The following is a 16,626-nucleotide window of genomic DNA, read 5'->3' as shown; positions in this document are numbered from 1 at the left end:
TTTTGACTTGGCTCCAAAAAAAGAACCCTAGTCTTTCACCCAGACACCCAGAGCACAGACCCACTCTCGAGCCTCCCCTCCAGCCCTCCACTCTCACCTCTCGCTATCAATTCCCACATCTCCAATCTCCACCTCTCACTCTCACCTTCGTCCAGCCACCGTCGCTGTCACAAGGTCCGTGGTAGTCACCCACCGTCGCAAGTTTCTTTCAGCCAGCTTTCCATTCGCGCAGCCAGCTTTCCTTTTAGCCGTCAAAATTGTAGCCACCGCCAACGCCAGTTGTCTTCGCGAGTGTCTTCCCGCCGGTGCCAGCTCTGTTCGACCCTTCCACCCCAGCCACTGTCCCTGTCGCTGCCAGCTCTGCATTCTTCCCTGTCTTCCACTAACCCTAGGTATAAATCTAATTTGTTGTAATAATAATTGTTGAAGTATGATTAATTGTTGGTTCTAACGTCTAAACCTTATTGTTATTACTTGAAGTATGATAATTGTTATTTCTACATTCATCATTTCATTCAGCAACACCATTCGTATATAGACTGGGTCAACACCCATTTGAAGCATTATTAAATGATTAATTGTTGAAGCTGATTGCTTTAAGCATGATTAATTGTTGAAGCTGATTGCTTGAAGACTGAAGCATGATTAATTATTGAAAAACTGTTTGCTTGAAGCATGATTAATTGTTTAGATGTTGTTTGTTGAGATTATTGGGTAGTGGGTTGCTGCGATATTGTAATTGGATTGTATTGTTATTTTTATTGATTCTGTTCTGAATCTGATTAGTGATTTTCTGGATGTGAAATCAATCAAAGAAATTAATTTTATGTTGTTGTCGAAATTATTGCTAAAAATGGATTTGTTACTCTACTGCTGCTGTTTTTTAATTTTTGAGCATGCTATTTTTTAATTTTTGTTGATAGATTTATTGATTTCAGATTTTAGGGTGATTATTTGTTGCTATGTTTTAATTTTAAATCAAATTGATGCTTTCAAAAAATTAACAAACAGCAGATGTCCCATGTTATTGATTTAGAGCAAGAAAATCATGAAGATGACGCTGTTGTTGGAGGTCTTAGGAGTGATTATGATGATGGTAGTGTATTTTTCTGATGCAGAAGACGGTAGTTCAAGCCACTCTCATTTCTAATGTTTTTTACTTCATTCTTTAACCGCAAAATTTGGTTTTTGATGCTTTTAATGCTGAATTTGATTGATTCTGTGGATATTTAGGCACCCTTTTATTTATGATTTATGTAATTGAGAATTGGATTGTTTGGTACTGCTCTATATGTATACTTGTTCTATGTCTTGGTGCTGAGTCTCACAAATATTCTCAATTACTTATAGCTATGGTTTCCTTCTTGAATGGGATCTTATTTTTCCAAAAAAATCATAGAGGATTAGGGTTGTGGATTTTTTAATTGAGTGATGAGTGTAAAGCTAAAAATGATGATGACAAAAGTGGAGTTAAACCCCAAAGTAGTCCCTGAGATTCACAAAATGCATCGATTTAGTCCCTAACTTCCCAATTGCACTAATTACGTCCTCCAGATTCCAAAAAATGCATCAATGTGGTCCCTCTTGAATTTTCCGTTCATATTTCTTGTCGGCGGGAGTGACGTGGCGAATGATTGCCACGCTGTAGACCCAAGCCATCATCCCCAACTCTATAGTTGCCGTCCCCTTCTATCCGTGTTGGCCGAGCAACTTCTTACCCTCCTCACCGTGATGCTGGTAGTTCTTGCCTATTACGGTACTTCTCGCAGTCTTTCTGTGTTGCTTTGCTTCTCGCCGTTCTCGCCGAAATTCTAGTAGGTGAGTCCTCTCTTTGCTGTGTTCTTGCTACGTTGTATTCATTTGTTAATTTGCTTAAGTAATTTCTTAATTTTTTTTGTTCTTGTTCTTCCGGCATTGAATTTTTTTCACCTTCCATCTCCTTGGTTGCAGGAAGCCACATGGAAAGGTGACACAAATTGAAGACAGAGAAGAAGGATCATATTGATTTGGCATAGGTTACTTTGTACTATCACTATTTAGCCCCTTACAGTATCGTCTTAGGCTTTTCAGAATTCTCAAGCTCATAGTTCATCGATATTACAAATTTCACAGCCAATAATCTCCAACCTCAGCAAGGTAAATCATTAAGCCACCTAAAATGGGAGGCCATGGCGGCCTCAACATTCTCCCGCAGAAGCGGTGGAACGTCTACAACTACGAGAACAGGGAAAAGGTCTGCCGCGACGAGGAGCAAGCCGCCAAAGACGAGTAGATCAAGTGCGACGAGGTCAGAAAGCGCGACGCCGAGCTCCGCCTCGAGCCCTTCTGCACCGCCAAGCGTTTGGCTCCTCTCGTTAAGGCCAAGGCAGAGGAAAAGAAGGGGGAGGAAGAAGAAGAAGAACCGGAATTGAAGAATTCGGGTGACAACAGACATATTAACTTGTTCGAGGGGATTAAGATTTTCGATCTTGTACGAGAAATCGAGAAGAGGAAGGAGTTGTTAGGGGAAAGGGAAGGGTGGAAGAAGGAGAAGAGGATGAAGAAAGAAGAAGGGAAGTCCTCCGGGGTGGTGGTGGGTCCCAAGGATGAGAAGTATAGGTTAGGGTATGGGGTAGCAGGGAAGGATGTGAAGATGCCTTGGTATCTTGAGATTTGTAATGGCGCCGATGAGAAGGGCGGTGGGGATGATAGTGATGGGGAAGTGAAGAATGAGAACAAGAAGAAGAATGAGAGGAAGACTTTGGAGGAGTTGAGGGAAGAGAGGTTGAAGAGGGAGAAGCACGAGAAGGAGCGGGAGAGGAATGATTGCCAATACGACGGCGTTTCCCATCCTCGTCACTCCCGCCTGCAAGCAATATGAATGGAAAATTCGAGAGGGACTACGTTGATGCATTTTTTGCAATCTGGAGGACGTAATTAGTGCAATTGGAAAGTCAGGGACTAAATCGGTGTATTTTGTGAATCTCAGGGACCACTTTAGGGTTTAACTCGACAAAAGTGTTTGAAAACATATTTTAAGAGTGTTTTAAAAAAAACTGAGTTTATAAATTGATTATAATTTTGGTGTGTTTATTTATATTTTATTTATTATTTTCTTATAAAACAATTTTTTCGATTTAATTATAATCGAACCAATTAAATTTATAAACTAATAAACCAATAAATAAAATAGTTCGATGATCGGTTTAATTTTCAGAACCTTGATCTTATGTAGGAATGGCTTAATTATAATAAATTAATAATGCCTAATCACGTTTTAACATTTAACTACAATTAATGTATACAAAACGTTAATGTCGATGTCGTTTCATCGATCTCGTTATCCTGAACCTTCGCTCCATTGTTTCCGCTTTCAATCAATCAAAATCAATTCAATAAAATCCCACTCATTCTTCTTCTATCCACAATCATCGTTCCATTTGTCCTGAGAGAGAAAGAACCGATCTGATCAACAAACACAATGTCGTACCTCAGTGGAAGAAGACGCAGCGGCGACGACACCGTCGACGACTGGGACGAGTACGATCCCACCCCTTACGGCGGCGGCTACGACATCAGCCTCACCTATGGCCGTCCCTTCCCTCCCTCCGATGAGACCTGCTACCCAATCTCCGGTTCCTCCGAGGCCTTCGACTACGATCGCCCTCAATACTCCTCTAACTCCGAACCCTCCGCTTACGGTGACGAGGCCCAAGCCACCGAGTACAGCAGCTATGCCCGCCCTAAGCCCCGTCCTGCCCCCGCCGGCGGAGCCTCTGGATACACCGGAGGATCGGGTTATGATCGGCCATCTCCAGACTACGGCAGAAGACCCGACAATGAGGATTCCGGGTCAGGATACGGATCCGGTTATGGTAGGAAGCCAGCATCTGAATACGGATCTGGATATGGTGGTAACAAGCAAGAGTCTGAATATGGATCCGGCTATGGTAGGAAGCAAGAGTCTGAATATGGATCCGGTTATGGTAGGAAGCAAGAATCTGAATATGGTTCTGGCTATGGTGGTAACAAGGAAGAGTCAGAATATGGATCCGGTTATGGCAGGAAGCAAGAATCTGGATATGGTTCTGGCTATGGTGGTAACAAAGAAGAGTCTGAATATGGTTCCGGCTATGGTAGGAAGCAGGAATCTGAATATGGATCTGGCTATGGTGGTAACAGACAAGAGTCTGAATATGGATCTGGTTATGGTAGGAAGCAAGAGTCCGAATATGGATCCAGCTATGGTGGTAGGAAGGAAGAGTCTGAGTATGGATCAGGTTATGGTAGGAAGCAAGAATCTGAATACGGATCAGGTTATGGTGGTAGAAAGGAGGAATCAGAATATGGTTCTGGTTATGGTGGTAGGAAGGAAGAGTCACAATACAGCTCTGGTTATGGTGGTAGCAAGCAGGAGTCGGAATATGGTTCTGGCTATGGTGGTAGGAAGCAGGAGTCTGAGTATGGATCGGGATATGGTGGTGGTAGGAAGCAGGAATCTGAGTATGGATCCTCCGAGTATGGATCCGGGTATGATGTCAGCCGGAAACAGGAATCTGAATATGGATCCGGGTACGGTGGTGGACGGAGACAGGAATCTAAATATGGGAGGAAGAATGAGGAGGAGAATGTCAGTTATGGGACGAGTGAGTACGAGGAGAAGCCAAGCTATGGTTATGGCCGCTCTGAGGAAGAGGGGTACCGTAAGCCCAGCTATGGCGGCGAAGAGGGCGAAGAGAGCTTTGGACGCAAGAAATATGTAAGTCATCAATCACATTTCATGAATTACTTGGTTGCACATTTAAATTTTGATGTATTGCAACTTTCTGATAATTGCAATTCTTTGTATAGTGTAGCTTGTTAGTATGTAGCTTATTAATTTCATAGACTCATAGGAGCTTGTTTTGCTTTATTGTTTGTGTTTCAAAACTTTAGTTAGATTGTTCTTTAACTGCATTGTTACTATGGAGTTGGTTGATTGCTTTGATTAGTTGATGTAATGCTGTTCGTTTATATTTTGGTGGCACTTTTGGAGAAGCTCGTAACGATTTGTATAACTTAATGGCGCAGTTTAGATATTGTATTTGTTCCATGGTTGAAATGATAACGCATTTTGAGCTTGAATGTGTGAATTTGTTCCTGTTTCCTATGAAGTAGAAGGATTTTGCAAGTATTTTGTGCTCATCATTTCATATTCTCCCTGTATAATCAATACTTGTTCTTGTTGTGCTTTCATAATTAAAAAGTCTAAATAATTTTAGCAATTTCACCAAATACTATTTTCTGTAGCTTATGCTTATTTATTGAAGGTAACTTTTGCTTTGTATTACCAAACATAACTGCTATAGCTTTTGAAAAGCAGCAGTAATCCCAACCGGTCACCGTAAATTTAAGTGGTTTTGTATTCAATTTCAAGACTCGGATATACATTTATTTAGATTTTACCTTCTTTATTCCCTTGTACCTTTTCAGGCAGATATGAGAATATGAGATACTATAATGGAGGAATGGGTTGTATTTTCTCATTTTCTGCTCTGTTTAGATGATTAATACTTTAGATGAACCCTTGATCTTTGTAGTTCAAACTTCAAAACCTCCAATTGTGATCATATAGTGACCTCTAATTCTCTTCAAACTTTCTTTATTAACTTTTCTCTGTTTGAATAAATTATTTAACTTCAATTATGAAATTTCCCGATTTTCTTTTGTAAAATAGTAATACCTGCTGTTCGCATTATTAGTTTACTCATACACTGAAGTGCTATACCTTATTTGGAACCTTTTAGTGTATACATGATGGAAATCTGTACATGTAATGGTGCAAGGCATCTATATGTGTATTCGTCGAGTTCTCCCCTGGATGTTTTTTGCAAAACATATACAGGTCAATTGAATTTTGTGTTCTGGATCTAGCATCATTTGTTAAAATTCCATGAAGGTTGGATTGTGCTTGGAACTAATTCCTTGGTATAGTTGGGTTCAAAATTATATCTAGTATTGGCAAACAATGTCCACCTTTATATGAAGTGATTTTCCCTATCCAAGTTATCTGCATTTTAAAATGCTTCCTAATAATTTGAAGCATTGACATTTTCTAAATACAGTTTTTTTCGATTCAAATTCATATTAATCTTGTGTTCATTTCCCACCATTGCAGGGAGATGACTCTGATGATGATGATGATGAGAAGAAGAAGCATCGCAACAGGCATCATCATCGCTATGGTGATGATTAAATCAAAATACCTGTGGTCACTTTGTGAATGGAGGTCATCCCATAGTTCTCTACTAAATAAAGGGTTGGCCCATTATTGTGTCACTTTTCAGTGTGTTTTGGCTGTTACTGTGATTTCTTGAGCTTTGAAGAATTGTTTCCCTATATTAAATGTGTTCTCTTTGGCTTTCTTGTTCTCAACTTACATATAAAATCATGATGATAATATATTATATAGACCTAATGTTTGAGTTTGGTGTTAGCAGCTTTCTATTTCATGATCACAAGTACTTATCTTTTAAGATACTATTCAGTTCAGTACTTCAGTAATGCACTTTGTATTTTTGTATAAAAACATCATTTAAAGACTACGTTAACACCCAAATCTTTCTAAACACTAGCTATTAACCTTTCTAAACATCATCTAAATACTAAATAAAAGAAAATGTATAAACAGTCAATATTTTGTTTAGAATGTAGTCATTTTTTTCCCATTTAATAACTCAGCATTGCTAGGGGGGATTTTTTTTATTTAAATTAAATAAATATAGTATTTACCAAAATAAATAAACATTGAAAAAATTATCAAAATACATCCTTAGTCACGTCTCGAGTATTGAAGGTCATTATCCAAAATGGCCACATCTCGAGTGTACTGACCTCGTGTTGTGATAGGGTGTCTGCGAATCATATCTCGGATACAACTGTGATATGAATATAAGCATATCTCGGATACACTGCACCTGAGATGTGCGTTTTCTGATTCGGGTCAGTGCATCCGAGATAAGGGGAAATTATCATGGTATTACCAGATTCGTCCTCTATTTGTTTACCCATTTTGGTGAATGCTTTTTTACGAAAATATTGTAACGTTGTAGATAAAAAATGGGCCCATAATATCGAAAGTAACTAGTTATACAGAAATCATGTTTCATTACACATTAAACACATTTAATAACAACCATTACATCAAAGTGACAACATTGAAACCAAATGGCCTAAACCCTAAATTGCATGCGTCGTCATGGATCCGAGTGGGGCGCATTGGGACACCCACGGCAGAGCCCACATCTCTTTCGCACGCTCAATGGCATCTATCTCATTCCGGATCCGAGTGGATACCGGCCTTCCCGATGCCTTCCTTCGCATGGCTGAGTTGGGTTTCAAGCGTGCACCGTACCCTCGCAGCTGCACATGCTGCCAGGGCGTGTCGACATGGGTAATGCAATGACTGGAACAGGCCGCAATCGCATGTACGCTCGGTCAGACGAACGCGATATGAAGTCTGTGACCAACCATCCACCGACTCTATCTCTTCCACGGATGCCCTACGATCACAATGGGTGACTTGCATATCTTGGGTGCAATGTATTCGAGATATGCTTATGTTCATATCACGGTTGCATCCGAGATATGATTCGCAGACACCCTATCACAGCACGGGGTCAGTGCACCCGAGATGTGGCCATTTTGGACAATGACCCTCAGTACCCGAGATGTGACTGAGGATGTATTTTGGTGATTTCTTCAACGTTTATTTATTTTGGTAAATACTATATTTATTTAATTTAAATAAAAAAAATCTTTACTAGGGAGTCAGCAATTTTTTAATTTTTGGGCCAGCAAAAAACCAACATTGGTATTTTTTACACCAAATAAAAAAAAGCTCAAATGCATATAGAGAGCGTGAGTACACGCTCTTCTTCTTCACAAAATCCCACTCTCTCTCTCTCTCTCGACACTCTTGCAATGTGCCCTCTTTCTTGCTCTCAATGTTGATGAGCACTCTCAATGCGAATCAATCTTCTTGAGCTCGCTGTCCATCGCCAGTAGCGTCTCGAATAAAAGCGGTGTAACTCTCTGCGACAACATCTCTCAGCTCTCTATACATTCACTTTCGTTTCTACTGATGTGTTATGCTTCTGCAAGGTTAAAATTTGTATTACTGAAAAATTTTAATATGCAGGTTAATTAGTTTTGATTTCTGTTCATTTATTGCTTTTTGCAACTCTTTGCTTCTCACTTTCATTTCTAGTGTATCTAAGCTTTGGTATATGTTTTGTATGCAGTGAACCAACTGGGGAAAGCTGCATCATGAAGTTGGACTCTGCAACCAAAACAGACTGGCTTAGCATCATTGTAATATTAATCTTTTTGTTTAACTCAAAATTTGAATTGTCATAGAACTACTCTTTAAACTTGGTAGGTGTAAAATAGCATATATATAGTTCTATTGTGTATTTAACCCTGAGTCTCTGTCCTAGATAATCTGTTCATTATTCGTGTCATCATTCTGTATCAATTCAAAATATGTAAGAAAAACTCATAATGGCACCCAAAAATATGACTTAATATTTCCTATCTATTCATGAAAATCTTTAAGCACTCTATCATAAATATCTTTTGATTTTGATTTTGATTCATCATATCTTGTTTATGAAACTTAGGTACTTTTAATTTATAAATCTTTGGAAAAATTCATTGTGCCATTATATTAGTTACTTAACTGGTAATTGACTTTTGACAATGGTTATTGTTGGCAGAGCTTTGTTGTGGCAATACTGGCAATCGTTACTGATGCGTTATGCTTCTGATCGGAAATGTACAATTGATTTGTAATGTGACTAGATTTTTTGTGTTTGTGTTAATAATATGTTTTATTGGTTATCAAACAATACATCAATTGACTATTAATCTTTTTTGCACCCAATCAATTGACTTATGTGCTTTCATAAAACATGATTAATATGCTGTGATTATTTGAAATGGAAAAAGATCCAGATATTAAGATGCCGCGAAAAAGTACAAATACAAAGAAATCTGGAACAGAAACAAGAAGGAAAATACAGCAGAAAGCTCTTGAAGAACTAGCATCTCGGGTACATTGTGTGTTTATTACTTGCAAAGTTATTGTTTTAGCACCTACTGAATTTTATCTATCTGATTTTATAACAGTTCTTTGCTTTTTTGTTCTCTTCAATAGTTCAATTTGTACTTATCTATCAGATAATTTATAACAATAAAGCTTTGTTGCATGATATGAAACCACTCTTAGACCTATTTAGGGTGCGCTTGCTTCTGATTATTCGGAAAGTAATTTTACAGTAAACTTGTGTCCTTATAAATGCTTAGATTTCTCATAATTAAGATCTTGATTATTAGTTGTGGTCCAGTTTCGTTGTTTCTGCTTGTAAAATCCGTAAAATTGGCGAATAATTAACCAATAAATTAAATTTTAATAAAAAAATTAGAAATATAAATTTTATAATAAAATAGAATAGAGCTAATTAAAAAAAGAATTTTGACACCAATTTTAAAGAATTTGGCCCAAGATTAGGCCGGATGGACCGAACCGGTTGGACTGAGCCCAAGGCCCAACCCAAGCCACCTATACCCATGAGCTTTAGCTCATTTCTCTTCCATTCACATATGAAACACGCTGGAATCAGTTTTGGGGAGGAAGAAACAAGAACACCAAACCTAACCCTCACTTAATCTTCAATCCTCCGTAACTTTCAATCCGGAGCTCTGATTGATGAGCCGTTTATGGCCACGCGTTCGTCTTAGAGTCCTCTTCAATTCTATTTGAACAAAGTGGTAAGTCTCTCTCCAATTCGTTCCCAGTTCTCTGTGCCCCTTTATGTGAGAAATTGGTTTGAGTTTTGAGTGATTTTAATGATTTTGGTGGTTTAGGTGCAATTTAACATTGGATAATTGTTGGATTATACTCCAATCATCAATGAGTAAGGTAAGGAAACTCTAAACCTTTGTGGTTCGTCTAATTTTGTGTGCCCTAGTGTTAAATTGTTCAATTGTATGAACTAGTTTGAGTTTATGTTGAATTAGAGTTGAAATTGTTAAATTGGAGCTTGATCGAATACATTGGAGACTTGGTGGAGTTTGGATGCCATTACTTTGGGGATTTTGGATTCTTGGAGCTGTATTTGGTTCCTCTTTGATGGTGTCTCAGGTAATACGTGGAAATTAGCCAATGTATGATTTATGTTTCGCATATTTAATATATAATGTTCTGTGAAAACTTAGGTTAGGCGACCATAGGATAGGTTGGAACGTAAATGAATGTTTAATGATTAGTATCCTTGTGATGATTTGTAATACGAGTTGTGTGTTTGATTGGAAGACTGCTATTCATGAAAATATTAGGATGTGAATTGATGAATTGATGATTATTGACTTGATGACATCAATGTATATGTCTAGAATTGGTGAATTATGATTTTGTTGATGTAATTGAGAGATTGATGCATGACTTTGTTGATTTGAGACATGGAAAACCATGGTGGTTGTTGTGGTGTCGAGGAAGATGTGTTGTGTTGAGGATTTATAAGTATGGTAAGTTGAATTGAGGTTGGTTTTTAAGAAAGTTGAGGTTTTGAAGTTTTGTGAAAAATTGATTTTTGGCTAAACTTCGACGAGTCATAACTTGGTTTTCGGATCCCCAAACTATTTCAAATCTATTTTATATGAAAATTAGGTCCGTGAAGTTGACGCCGTTCGAAGAACGGATGAAAAATGTTTTAAAACGAAAAAGTTACACGCGTCGGAAGTTTAAGGTCCAAAATGAGAATTCTGCAGCTTTCTCAGACTTAGTAAAATTTTTGGAAAAACGTACGCCCACGCGTATGCGTGACCTAAGATTTGCGTACACGACCAGTCGCTCGTGATGCGACCAACCTTTTCGGGTTGGGATTCTCGCGTACGCGAGCAGGGGACTTGTGCTCGCGAGCAAGGATTTCCGCACGCCCACGCATACGCGTGGCCCCTGTTTCAACAAAAATGGATTTTTTGTGTTTTTAAGTCAAATTTCAAACTTTTAAACCTCTATTTTCACTCTTTTAGCCCCAGATCATAGTAGTAACTCTAGTAGTAAGTTGAAGCTAAGAAATAGGGGTAACTTGGGGATGAAGTAAAGGTTAAAAGTGATGAGTTATGAGATTGTGTATGTATGACGGCTATATGATGTCATGGCTATGACGAATGATTATGTAATGAATGCGAATGGTTATGAATATTATACGGCTTATGAATTTAATGTTATCTGAGATATGAGTTTTCCTAGGTATAGAACCGTGGCTTACCACCACGTGTTCCAGGTTGAGACTCAATACTCTGTTGACCTTACGTCGTAAGGGTGACCGGGCACGTATAAATTCTCGGGAATGGATATCCCCCATTGAGTAAGTTATATATAAATGTATGAATGTATGAATTATGAATGAAATGAGAAAAAGCTATGCATAGACTCATGGGGATGTGCGACAAGGGACAGTCCAAGGATTTCGGACTTGTCGGGTTGGCTTGATAACCGACAGATGAGCCTCATCAGCCATAGGACAGGCATACATCATGTGCATTATGTTTGTTTGTTTGATATGCATTATTTGAGAGTGCCTAACTGTATATATTTTGTTAATTGCTATATTCGTTACTTGCACTACTTGTCTCCTACCTGTGCTTGTAATTGTCAGTTTGTCTATCTGTGCAAACTCACTGGAGACGGAGGAACGAAGGAAAGGTGGTCAGGTTAAGGTTAAGATTAAATTAAGATGAGTTTAGATTTTTCCTAGATACCTACCCCTTTTTATGGTTTCTGTTTAGTATTTTAAGCTTTATAATTTAAGTGTCAGCGTTCTAGGATTGTCTTTGACATTTCTAGGTTATATATTATGTGTGTGGTGTCTTTATCGTGCTGAGAACCTCTGATTCTTACCCCATACTGTGTTGCTATTTTTCAGATGCAAGTCAGGAAGCTCCTCGGTAGGCATCTGGACTTCTGAAGTGAAGTGGTTCTGGGTTCTTTTGTTGTTTAGCTTATGTATATATGTACTTAGCTTTCTCTCCGAATAACTTGTTTATTTTGTTCCTCTTAGAGGTTTAAGGAGAGTTAAGGTTTTATCTTTGTATTTTGGGTTGATGGGAGATGTATATATGTATGTAAATATTCTCCGGCCAGCCTTGGCTTCGCAGGCTGAGTCAGGAGCTAGTTATTTTATATTCTTGACTCTCTATTCTCACTTTCTGTTTACTTATACTTATGAACCTTAGTTTTATTCGCACGCAAGTAATCCCGTTTCCTGAGCGTTGCGCTTTTATTTTCGCGAATTTTGTTTCACCCATTTTTCAAGACTCCTAGTTTATTATATTCTTTTTGCTACTATATGTATATATCTTATTTTAGAGATCATAATGCCACACCACCTCTGCTTTACGGCTTAAGTGGCTCTGTGTAGTAGGCTGTTACATTGCTACTGCTGGCTCAAGTTGTCTTGCTACTTATAAAATTTACACAAAAATATGAGAAGTGAGAATTGATTTTTTTGTCAGTTAAAACAAAAAAGAAAAGTTGAGTTTTTGTGAAAAGAAGCAAACCAAAGACCCCCTTAATCTATGCATGGTGTGACTAAGTATAATCTTGAATTACATTAAAAAATTAGATAGGTAAATTCGTTGGTTTAAGTTTCAATTATTTGGTTTTGACATGTAATTATATGTATGCTAGATAGTGTGTACGTGGAATTTATCCGTGCATATGTGATGTTCATAACTTTTGAAGTAGTTCATTAGTCATACTTTTGCACCCAATTTAATGAGATTTTGCATACCTTACTCAGCACATTTGGCACCCTTCTTAATGAAATTTTGCACACATGAATCAGACAGTTTGCACTCACTTTAATGAGATTTTGCACACATGAATCAAATAATTTACAGTCACTTTTATCAGATTTTACACACATGAATCAGACAGTTTACACTCACTTTAATGAGATTTTGTACACCTTACTCCTCACAGTTTGCACCCAATGTAATGAGATTTTGCACACACATATATAGACAGTTTGTACCCAGTTTAATGAGATTTTGCACACATGACTTAGCATAGTTTGTCCCCTTTTGTATCTGTATTTGAATGCGAGTATTATTATTATTATTATTATTATTATTATTATTATTATTATTATTATTATTATTATTATTATTCAAACAAATCATGGTTAAATTGGGTGAAGATTTTTTACTTTATGTTTGCAGAAATTGATAGAATGTCATTCTTCTCCCAATTTATTTTTCACCAAATCATAAATTCACTCACAAAAAAGCAAAAACTTCAAGTTGATAAAATGAAATTTTCATCCTTGAAGACTATTCAAAATTGGAAAGTTGATAGGCGATTATTCCTCGCACTTGCTAAAGCATATAACACAACAACAAGCAAACTAGAATTAGAGGTGGGGGATATCGATGTGACAACAGACAAAATTGGGGCAGCTCTAGGATTACCTTCAATTGCTAAAAGCTTTCCGAAAGAAGAATGGGCTTCAGAGCAAGAAAAATTGGTTGCCCCGTTCAAGTCTGTAAGAAGCCCATGGCTACAAGAAATATTATATTCACAAATATTACATTCAAGAGAATATAATGTTTCAACATCTAACGGGAGAGATTACTTTAGGAGAGCATTTACAATGTTCATTATTAACTCATTTTTTGCACCAACAAGTAGCCCTGTCACATCCCCAAAGTACTTACGTGCCATTGTTGATATAGAGAACATCACAAGATACAATTTGACAAGATTTGTGCATGATGAGCTTATGAAAGGGGTTGAAAAATTCAAGGAAAAAATACATTAAGTATTGATGGTTGTCTTTATATTTTGATGGTAATCAATTTATTGTACTTATCTTTTTTTTTTCTTTTTCGATTTCTCTTTTTGATGATAATCATTACATTTACTATTTTGTTTGTAGAGTATCTATTACCACAAAGGCGCATTTGGAGATAAGGAAAATTATATGGGACCTCCACCACCATGGGTTGCTTATTGGGGGATAAAGAAAAACTTGACAAGAAGTTGATACAGGAGTCATCAAAACAAAGTCCAACGGTTTGTTTTATCCATTCTATCTTGTTAATTTAATATAGGTTTTTTTTATCTTGTCACATTCTTCTCTTTTCTTACAAAACATTTATTTGTGTGACTATTATTGTTACCCTTTTAGTTAAGTAAGGTGTTGATGTTAAGTTTGCAAAGAATACAACAAGAGCACCAACTAATTTGGCTAAGAAAAGGGAACGAAGGAGCTTAATAAAGATGATAACACAATGAAGGAGAAGAAAGAATGGTAAATAAATAAAGTTGTAGGGTGTTATAAATGAAAGGGCTGAAGCCTATGAGTTTTACAAACATTCTTTACCACTAATTAAACTTTTGGTACTACTAGATTTTTTTAATATTTTGCTATTATTTTTATGATAGCTTCAAAGCGCAGTAATTCTTGTTCTAAGGTCACCTTTAAGTTTATAGATTTGGACTAGTTTAATTTCTTATTTATAGATTTGATGAAGAAAATAATTACAACAAAATGTCAAAGGAAGAAGGCAATGTGTCAAATGAGCAAAAAGATAAAGGAAGGTAAAATTAGTTTTGATTTATCTTTTGTGATAAAAGAGAATGTAAAGTAAAATATAAAGTATATGCTTCTTTCTAGTGATGCAAAGCAAGATGTCAAAACAAGATAAAAAATAGTGTATATGCTTCTTTATAGTTATGATTTCGTTTTTTATTTGTCGTTGTGCAAATCTAATTATTGTTTGTATTGATTTAATAGGGAAGAAGAAAAAGATGAAAACAGTACGAGATCGCCAAATTAAATTAGTTGAAGAAGTTGAACCAAACAAATTAATGACGCCTAGCAATATGGGTATAAATTATAGTTCTTGGTGTTTGTTGTTTCTTATTTTGATTTTAGTGTAATTTTTGTTACATAATACTATTTGTTATTATAAGTATTCCACGCTGTTTTGGCAATGATTTATGTGAGTATATATGAAATTTTGCAACTACTTTAATAAGATTTTGCACACCTTACTCAGCATAATTTACACCAAATTTAATGAGATTTTGCACACATGAATCAGAAATTTTACACCCACTTTAATGAGATTTTTCACTTTAATATTCTGAGTGAAGTGTGCAAAATCTCATTGCAAAATGTTTGATTCATGTGTACAAAATCTCATTAAATTGGGTGCAAACTCTGCTGAATAAGGTCTGCAAAATCTTATTAAAATAGTTGCAAAATCTCATATATAATCACATTATTCATAGTCAAAACAGTGTAGAATACTCATAATAACTAGTATTACATAACAAAAATTACATTGAACTATCAAAACAAGAAACAATACACTATTGCTAGGCATCATTAATTTGTTTGGTTCAGCTTCTTCTACTAATTTTATTGGCGATCTCGTGTTGTTTTCATCTTTTTCCTCTTACCTATTATATCAATATAAACAATAATTAGATTTACACAACGACAAATAAAAAAAAATTATAACTATAAAAAAAGACATACACTATTTTTATCTTGTTTGGACATTTTTTTTCTCATCTTGCTTTACATCACTATAAAAAAGCACACACTTTATATTTTACTTTATATTTTCTTTTATCACAAAAGATAAATCAAACTAATTTTTACTTTCCTTTATCTTTTTCCTCATCTGACACATTACCTTCTTTCTTTGACATTTTATTGTCATTATTTTCTTCATCAAATTCATAAACAAGAAATCAAAATAAAACAAATCTATAAACTTACAGGTAGCCTTAGAACAAGAATTACTGAGCTTTGAAGGTAGCATAAAGATAAAAGCAAAATATTAGAAATCTCTAGTAGTACCAAACGTTTAATTAGTGATAAAGAGTGTTTGTAAAACTCATAGGCTTTAGTCCTCTCATTTATAATACCCCAAACTTTATTTATTTACCTTTCTTTCTTCTCCTTCATTGTATTATCATTTTTATTAAGCTCATTCGTCCCCCATGCTTTTGTTGTGTTCTTTGCAAATTTAGCATCAACAACACCTTGCTTAATTAAAAGGGTAATAATACCGTGCAATAATAGTCACAAAAATAAAGGTTTTGTAAGAAAAGAGAAGGTGACAAGATAAAAAAAATCTATATTGAATTAACAAGATAAAATAGATAAAACAAACCGTCGCCCTTTGCTTTGATAACTCCTGTATCAACTTCTGGTCAAGCTTTTCTTTATCCTAATAAGCAACCCATGATGGTGGAGGCCCCATATAATTTTTCTTATCTCCAAATGCGTCTTTATGGTAATAGATAATCTACAAGCAAAATAGTAAATGTAATGATTATCATCAAAAGAGAAATCGAAAAAGGAAAAGAAAGATAAGTACAATAGATTGATTACCATCAAAACATAAAGACAACCATCAATGCTTAATGTATTTTTTTTCATTGAATTTTTCAACCCCTTTCATAAGCTCATCATACACAAATCTTACCCAATTGTATCTTGTGATGTTCTCTACATCAACAATGGCACGTAAGTGCTTTGAAGATATGACAGGGATACTTTTCGGTGCCAAAATTGAGTTAAT

The 16,626-nt window shown here is 36.2% G+C and overlaps 1 protein-coding gene across 1 annotated transcript; it reads left to right on the top strand.

The window, feature by feature from the left end:
• Window positions 1–3,265: 3,265 nt before the first annotated feature.
• On the top strand, window positions 3,266–6,454 carry LOC112784331 (uncharacterized). The gene is made up of 2 exons (XM_025827484.3): window positions 3,266–4,738; window positions 6,137–6,454. Exons 1-2 carry the CDS (start codon window positions 3,461–3,463, stop codon window positions 6,212–6,214), a joined length of 1,356 nt encoding a protein of 451 aa, XP_025683269.1. The 5' UTR covers window positions 3,266–3,460; the 3' UTR covers window positions 6,215–6,454.
• Window positions 6,455–16,626: the final 10,172 nt, after the last annotated feature.

This window comes from Arachis hypogaea, chromosome 20, assembly GCF_003086295.3.
Source record: "Arachis hypogaea cultivar Tifrunner chromosome 20, arahy.Tifrunner.gnm2.J5K5, whole genome shotgun sequence".
Taxonomy (NCBI): Eukaryota; Viridiplantae; Streptophyta; class Magnoliopsida; order Fabales; family Fabaceae; genus Arachis; species Arachis hypogaea.
Note: the sequence above shows the minus strand (reverse complement) of the source record. Positions and strands in the feature narration are given on the sequence as shown.